Here is a 9,050-nt window from a genome sequence, read left to right on the forward strand (position 1 = left end):
GTTTTGGTTTTAAGGGAGATCAAGGGATATGGGGGTGGTTGGGGAAATAGAATCGATGTTGAAGGGCTGCCATCATCACACTGAATGGAGAAAGAGGTTCAATGGCAGAAAGTTCCTATTTCTTACGTTCTTCTGAAACGTTTTTGGGAACATCAGCATGATGGTTACCAGCAACCCACTAAAATAGAGGTATGAGTTCTTAAACCTGCCACTTAAATTCAGTTAATTAAATAGATCAGAATTAAAAGTCAGTCAATCTCAATTATTGTGACTACATGACTATTGGATTGTCACACAAGCTTATTTGGTCAAAACTTTTCTCTTCAGTTTGACGTCCACGCCCAGTAGAGACTGTTCAGTGTACAATCTATACACCCTTGGAATTAATTATTGATGGTCTGTATGGCCTGTGGAAATGTTCTTTGTAGACATTCCAACAAAACAATTATGTTTTTAGCATATCCAGAGGTGTACAAACCCTAAATTGATTCTTGCCACATTCTTCGGTAACCTGGGGGGCACAGCTTTCAGTGACCGAAACGTGCAGTGGACTTCAGTTGAGAAGTAGCAGGTACACGCACTAGGACAGGAGAGGGTCAGGCATGGATATCCCAGAGACAAAATCAGAGCCAATGAGAGGATCGCTGCATTAACCATATTGCACAAACTCTCTGGCATCTTCGCCGCTCTGCCGAAAGAAATGCTGGAACTTCTGCGAGGGGTGTCTCGAAGTGAAGGACGACGGTGTCCACTTTGAAGTACGGATGTGGTACAAATTCTACCCTTTACGCTCTCAGGAAATATTAAAATGTCGCCATTTTCCCCATGTTGAGTGATCCATCCAAGGAAACTACGGCTGCTTAAAATAGCAAACAATGACCTGGGAGGAGCATCAGGTTCCAGCTCGTCCTGTCAGAAAAAAGAATGAAAGCATTTAGGCACTGATCCAAGCTTAGCGAAACCATAAAGGGTTTGTGGTGATTGAAGAAAAGGACATGGAGTGAGTGGTGGCATTGAGGTCTACATGTGACCCCAGACCCACAGCAATATGGTTTACATTTAAAAGCCCCTGGGCAATTAGGGAGGGGCCATAAATGTCAGTCTATTCAGTGATGTCTACATCGTGTGAACAAATGTTAAAAGGAAACATCTGAATTTCTTTGACCAAGTCCATTCTTTCTAAGGACTGTACAAAGTCTAATCCATTTTGGACTCAAGCCAACACATGCAACACTCTGAAGTTAGGTTCTATGTAGTTTTCCTTACCCAAGATAAAATCCAGCAAACTCCAAAATGCCTAACTAACCTTGCATCCTTGGCTCATTTTTGATATTGGCATAATGTTTCTGTGATTCCATTAATTCTGAAATGTGTTACAGTACGCCAATGGAAGTGGTAATCTTCTTTCTGCATCATTGCCTGCTGTTCATTTTGAATAAAACAAAATGCACTCAAACAAATCTGATTCATTATACATTGCAGCCATCAATAAATAATATAGAGTCATAGAGATGTACAGCTTGGAAACAGATCCTTCAGTCCAACTTGTCCATGCCAACCAGATGTCCTAAATTAATCTAAATACCAGCCCTTGGCCTATATCCCTCTAAACTCTTCCTATTCATATGCCCACCCCAATGCCTTTTAAATGTTGTAATTGTACCAGCCTCCAAAACTTCCTCTTGCAACTCATTCCATGCACGCACCACCCTCTGGGTGAAAAAGTTGCACCCTCGGCCCATTTTAATTCTTTCCCCTCTCACCTTAAACCCTCTGTTTTTGAACTCCTTCACCCAAGTGAAAAGACCTTGTCTATTTATCCTATCTGTGCACCTCACGGTTTTATAAACCTCTTTCAGGTCACCGCTCAGTCTCTGAGACTCCAGGAAAAATAGCCCCAGCCTATTCAGCATCTCCCTATAGCCCAAACCGTCCAACCCTGGCAACATCCTTTAAACCTTTTCTGAATCCTTTTCAAATTTCATAACATCCTTCCTAAAGCAGGGAGACCAGAATTGAATGCAGTATTCCAAAAGTGGCCTAATCAATGCCCTGTACAGCTGCAACATGACCTCCCAACTCGTATATTCAATGCTATATGTACAAATGCTTATTTAGCTAACCTGTACAGCTGCATCACTTCCATGATTAAACTTCTATCACTGAGTTTACACACTAGAATTAATGTTTCCCCTTGATAGGGGTGGATCTATAATCAAGAGATAACTTCTCGGAATTAGAGGAAATTCATTTAGGACTGAGGTGTGGAGTAGCTTTGTCATTCAGAAAGTCGTAAATCTTTGTATTTCTTTAGAGGGCAGTGGAAACTCAATTATTGGCCATGTCTAAGACACAAATTAATAAGTTTCTCAATAATAATGACGTCAAGGGATATGGGGGTGGCACGGGAAAATGGCATCAAGGTAAATGGCAGAACAGGCTCGAGGGGCAGAATGGCCTATTTCAACTTCTATGTTCCCTGTTCCCAAGTTTAGATAGAGATGGAGATTCATAGCAGTCAATTTTTGATGATAATGACGCTGATGAATAAGCAAATGACTGGCGTATAGCTTTTTCTGACACATTGTATGTGAAAACAATCTCTAATAGGTATATATTTTTGTATACCCTAACCCTGATATACTCACCTGAAAGAAACACACTGAGAGAATTGGAATAGTATAACCTAAAACAAAATTGGTAATTTGAGCAGCATAATAGGACTGCATATTCTATTTTCAGGCAGGATTTTACACATAATTGCAAAGTTGGGTTTCCTGAAGTGAAGTTTGGATTCAGTAGATAAGTATCAACTCTCTGCCTGGGTCCATCATTACCCACCAACCCTTCTCACCAATCTCCCTCTGGCCACCCTTGTCAAAACCTTCAATTTCCTCCTTACCTCTCCAATTCCTGATGATTCACATCTCCTCACTGAGTTCTCTGACCCACCATCCCAAGGACTCCAGTCATTGTCACAGCCATACAGTTGTACAGCATGGAAACAGACCCTCAGGTCCAACACATCCATGGCAACCTGATATCCTATAATAATCTTTTTAGTCCCATGTTTCAGCATTTAGCCTATATCCTACTAAACCACTCCTATTCATATACCCAACCAAATGCCTTGTAAATGTTGTAATTGTACCAGTCTCCGCCACTTCCTCTGGCAGCTCATACCATACACATAGCACACTCTATGGGAAAAAAATTGCACCTTAGGTTCCTTTTAAATCTTTTCCCTTTCACCTTAAACCAATGTCCTTTAGTTTTGGACTCCACTGCCCTGGGAAAAAGACCTTGGCTATTCACCCTACCCAGGCCCCTCATGATTTTATAAACCTTAATAAGGTCCTTTAATCTCTGATGTTCCAGGGAAAATAGCCCCAGCCTAGTCAGCCTCTCGCTACAGCTCAAACATTCCCACCCTGGCATCATCCTTGTGAGTCCTTTCTGAAGCCTTTCAAATTTCACAAATTCCTTCCTATAGAAGACAAACCTACAATGCCTGATCTTCATGTCCAAGATCACTCATTACAAACTAAAAGGTATTGATCCCAATGACACTGAGCCTAATCCCCACCCATCCCAAATTCTATGATCCATCCTCTGCACTCCTCAGACTTGTATCCTACCCTCTCAGACATGCACACTTCCCTCCTCAAAGCATCTACCTGTCCTACCTGCATTTGAGGTCAATTTTCACCCCCAGAGTCAGACAACCTAAACCCCAGCCTACCCACATTTGCATCCCCATCTTCTGGAGGACTGGACCCAAACATGTGACCACAACTCCCAAACCATCCCTCTCCTTGGTAGGAGATCAGACTGGCTAGATCTCAATGGCCTGTTCTCCAATATTCCATGTGTGACTCAGAGCCAAGTCTATTGACCAGGCTGACCTCTGCATGGGAGGAGCCAATAACGCCACATGGAGTGAAAATTCCACACAGTCTGGAATTGACTTTGGAATGCTGGGCTCCTGGGAGTCCCTGCCTGGTAAAAATGTCCAGAGCTATAAAATTAAATGCCACTTCTCCCTCACCCCATTAATGACACATATTAGCCACTACAAAACACTTTTCAAGTACACCCTTTCAAATGCAAATTTACTGTTTGACACCAGATGACACTGTGACTCCTCAGATACTGAAGCAGCCTGCGTCCATATGATCCAAGACCTGCACAATATCCAGGAATGAGCTGATATTTGGACCACAAAAGTAGCAGGCAATGGCCATCCCCAGGAAGGGACATTCCATCCACTGAGCTTTGATATTCAATTGAAATTAACATCAGTGAATCCCCAGCTATCAATGCCCTGGGGATTACCATTGATCAGAACCTGACCTGGGCTAACAATGTACATACTGCAGACACAAGACCAGGTCAAGGGCTGTGATTCTTAGCTCACCCCTTAACTCCCTAAAGCCTGCTCACCATCTATAAGGTAGAAGTCAGCAGAATGATGGAATACTGCCTAATTTCCCGGATGGGTGTAGCTCCAACAACAGTCAAGAAGCTTGACACCGTCCAGAACAAAGCAGCTTGACTAGCACTACATCCACCACACTCAACATTTACTCCATTCTCCACTGATGCACAGGGACAGCAGTGTGCTTCAGCTACATCATAGATACACCACAGAGAGCATTCTATTCAGATGCATCATGACTTGGTACAGCAATGGCTCTGCCCAGGACTGTAAGAAACTACAGAGAGTTGTGAACACAGCCCAGTCCATCACATCAGCCAACCTTCTATCCATTGACCCCATCGAAACTTCCCACTGCCCTGGAAAGGCAGCCAACTTCACCAAAGACCCCTCTCACCCCAGTTATAATCTCTTCTGATCTCTTCCATCGGGCAGAAGATGCAAAAGCTTAAACATAATGTATCAACAGATTCAAGAAGAGCTTCTACCCTGCTATTGTTCGAATACTGAATGGACTTCTAAAATTTTAAATTTGGCGTTGATCCCACACTTTGTGCACCTTCTCTGCATCGACAACATTGTATTCCTCACTCTGTTCTATTATTCTTACGCACTTTGCATTGTATGATCTGCCTGTGCTGCATGCAGAACAAAACTTTTCACTGTATCTAGATATCTAGTGATAATAAGAAATCAAATCAAATCAGCTACAAGATGCACTGCAGTCACTTACCAAAGTATTAGATGACACCTTGCAAACTGATAGCCTGCGCTACTTGGGAAGGCAGCTGATGTATGGGAGTTGCACCGCCTCAAGTTGTCCCAGCAGGGGGCTCACCATCCTGACATTCCTTCCTAACAAAACTATGGGTGTAGCTACACCCCAAGGACTGCAGTGTTTCAATACAGCAACTCATGACCACCTTCTTAAGGGCAATTAAGGATTGGGGATACACGCAGGCGCAGCCAGGGATGAATGAGTGAATGAATAAAAAAAACGGAGCTCCCATGCTTCTATCCTTTAGCTACTGAGAATAATTGATCCCAAACTGAATTCTCCTTTCCATACTGGATTGGCGGGGGGCGGGGGGGCACCTTGGTCCACTTACTGGGGGTGCAGATGGAATTGGTAACGCAGAGTACTTGCCTTGTATAGCATGGACTCCTGTTCCAGCTCAAAAATATTCCATGGGGTTACATCGCCACCTGAGAGGGTAGACAAGACAAGGAACAGGAGGACGCCATTCAGCTCCTCGAACTTGTTTCACCATTTGATGAGGTCATGGATGATCTGTGGCCTAATTCATGTCCTTGTACTGAAGCACCAGCCTTAAATTTATGATGCTTAAGAATCTGGAGTGAGGTTTGAGCACATATGTCATTCTGTCACAGTGCAACTAACATTTGATTCCAATAATAACTAGCTGGGTGTCTCTAAAATAAAATGCCTTGCATATTTTGTGAGGTGTGTTATTTCTCCAATACCAAAGGCTATGGGTAACATTAATCTCAGCACATCAGCTTTATAGAACTTTAGTTAGGCAACACTTGGAATATTGTGTACAGTTCTGGTCACTACACTACCAGAATGATGTAGATAACATGGTGTGGAAATGGATGAACGCAGCAGGCCAAGCAGCATCAGAGGAGCAGGAACACTGACGATTCAGGTCTGGAACCTTCTTCAGAAATGGTGGGGGGGGGAAGGGAGCTCTGATATAAATGGGGGAGGGGCGATGATAGAAGGCGGATAGAGGAGCAGATAGGTGGAGAGAAGACAAACAGGTCAAAGAGGCAAGGATGAAGCCAGTAAAGGTGAGTGTAGGTAGGGAGTTGGGATGGGAGTTGGTCAATGAGGAGGGAGGAGTGGGTAGGCGGGAGAGAAGATGGACAGGTTAAGGAGGTGGGGATGAGGCTAGTAGGTAGGAAGTGGGGTTGGGGGTTGGTCAATGGGGTGGGAGAAATGGATGGTTGGGAGAAAAGATGGACGGGTCAAAGATGCAGGGACAATCTGGGATGGTCTTGGGATGAGGTCGGGGAAGGGGAGATTTTGAAGCTTGTAAAGTCCACATTGAGACCATTGGGCTGCCAGGGCTCCCAAGCAGAATATGAGGTGCTGTCCCTCCAGCTTTCCGGTGGCATCACTGTGGCACTGGAGGATGCTCGGGATGGACATGTCGTCCAAAGAGTGAGAGGGGAAGTTGAAGTGGTTCACACCAGGGAGGTGTAATTGTTTATCATGAACCAAACGTAGGTGTTCCACAAAGCAGTCTCCAAGCCTCTGCTTGGTTTCCCCGATGTAGAGGAGGCAACATCGGGAACAGTGGATACAGTATACCACATTAGCAGATGTGCAGGTGAATATTGCCGATGCTTTGGAGAGGATTTTCTGCAAAGGGGGATTTTAGCTATGAAGAAAGGTTGGATAGGCTGGGCTCATTTTCAGTGGAACATAGGACATCAAGGGGCTACCTGATAGAAGTGTGTAAGGTTGTGAATGGCATGGATAGAGTGGAAAGTATGATGCTTTTTCCCTGGATGAAGAGGTCAGTTACTAGGAGACACAGGTTCAAGGTGGAGGCGGTGGTGGGGGGATGTTTTATAAAGGATGTGTGAGGCAGATTTTTCACACAAAGGGTGGTTAGTGCCTGGAACGTGCTGCCAGAGAAGATGGTGGAAGCAGACACAGTAGCAACATTCAAAAAACACCTGGACAAACACATAAATAGGAAGGAAACAGAGATCTACAGATCCTGTAAGTGATGACAGTTTTGGTTTGGGGGGACAAAATGTGTCGGCGCACGCTTGTAGGGCCTAAGGGCCTGTTCATGCGCTGCATTGTCCTTTGTTCTTGTATCAGAAGGCTGTGATGAATCTAAGGTACTCATTCATATTGAGGGAGGGTGAACTGTGAGGAGGGTTCAGAGATTCTTCGGTGCAATTTAGACAAGTTGAGTGAGGGAGCAAATGCATGGTGTTGCAGTAAAATGCTGATTAATGTGAGGTTACCCATTTTGGTGGCAGACACAGCAAGGCAGAATATAATCTGAATGGTGCAATGAAAGTTGGGTGAAAATAAGTGTGCAGGTGCAGCAGGGAGTGAAGAGGCAAACAGAACCTTCATGGTGAGAGGGTTTGAATACAGGAGTAGGGAAGTCTTGCTGCAATTGTTCAGGGCCTTGGAGACACCACACTTGGAATATTACGTGTGATTTTGTTCTCTTTATCTGAGGAAGCATATTCCAGCTATGGGGGGACTGTAACAAAGGTTTTCTGGACTAGGATGGCAGGACTGTCATCAAAGACAGATCATAGAAGAATCACAGAATCATACTGTGCAGATAGAGGCCCTTCAGCCCATTGAAACAAACTTCCAAAGAGCATCCTATGCTCTCCCTGTAACCCTACATTTCCCATCGCCCATCCACATAACCTGTACATCTTTCGACTGTGAGAGGAAACCAGAGCACCTGGAGGAAACCCACACAGACATGGGGAGAATGTACAAACTCCACACAGACAGTCAGTTGGGCTGGAATTGAGCCCAGGTCCATTGCGATGAGAGGCAGCAGCGTTAACCACCCAGCCAGATCAGTTAGAATTTTCTGAAGAAGGGTCCAGGCCCAAAAAGGCAGCCTTCTTGCTCCTCTGATGCAGCTTTGCCTGCTGTGTTCATCCAGCTCTACACCTTGTTATCTCAGTTAAACTATATTGTCTGCAGTTTAAAAAAATGAGGGGTAATTGTAGAAACCTGTAAAATTCTAATAGGACTTAGGTGGGACAAACGCAGGAAGGAAATTTCTGATTATTGGGAAATCCAGGGGTCACAGTCTAAGGATGCGGGACAAGCTATTTAGAATAGAGATGAGGAGAAATGTCATCATCCAGAGAGTGGTGACCTTGTGGAATTCTCTACCACAGTAAGCAGTTGAAGTCAAATACTAAATGTTTTCATGAAGGAGTTAGATATTTCTTAAGGCTGAAGCAATCAAAGGTATGGAAAAAAGCAGAAAAAGGTACTGAGTGAATGATCAGATCATATTGAATGCAGAGCAGGCTCAAGGGGCTGAATGGTCTACTGCTGCTTCTATTTTCTGCATTCTTATGCTTCTATATGGCACACATTGGCGCTCCACCTACATGATCCAACATACTACATCATGCTGTTCGGTCACAGAGAGTGTTTTCAATTTTCTGTGCGTGAAAGAGAGGCAGCAGAGGAAATCTTGCATTCCTCTCCCTTACCTTCTTTTCAAAAATGAATTCCCAGGGCGTGGGCCTCACTGATATGGCAAGCATTTATTGCCCACTAATAACCCTTTTAAAAAATGTTGGTGGTATGGCACAGAGGCCTACATCTCTCTAGGTGAAGAAATTTTGCCTCATCTCAGTCTTAAACCAGTTACTCTGTATCCTTTGACTGTGAATGTGACCATTAAGTAGTACCAGTCGTATTTCCCCATATCCCTGAACACCACTTCTATCGAAATAACCATACAATACTGAAGTAACTGTCAGTATTTCTTTATTTACATGTGCACTGTGCATGGGCTATGACCAGCCAGCTCAGAGCCAGTCCTTAGACTGAGGAGGCCTTCTCAATCCCCTGTTT

At 44.1% G+C, this 9,050-nt stretch overlaps 1 protein-coding gene across 1 annotated transcript in view; it reads right to left on the bottom strand.

Annotated features, from left to right (window-relative positions):
* The window catches only part of mxra5a (matrix-remodelling associated 5a), a 42,543-nt gene extending 41,131 nt beyond the window's left edge, over positions 1-1,412 (bottom strand). Inside the window, exons 1-2 of the mRNA XM_048533636.2 lie at positions 1,307-1,412; positions 479-909 (exon numbers count right to left, since the gene is read on the bottom strand). Coding sequence (XP_048389593.2) covers positions 479-909; positions 1,307-1,339 — 464 coding nt within the window. The 5' untranslated portion in view covers positions 1,340-1,412. The remainder of the gene's footprint in view (positions 1-478; positions 910-1,306) is intronic.
* Between the last annotated feature and the right edge of the window lie 7,638 nt (positions 1,413-9,050).

Source organism: Stegostoma tigrinum, chromosome 6 (genome assembly GCF_030684315.1).
Source record: "Stegostoma tigrinum isolate sSteTig4 chromosome 6, sSteTig4.hap1, whole genome shotgun sequence".
Taxonomy (NCBI): Eukaryota; Metazoa; Chordata; class Chondrichthyes; order Orectolobiformes; family Stegostomatidae; genus Stegostoma; species Stegostoma tigrinum.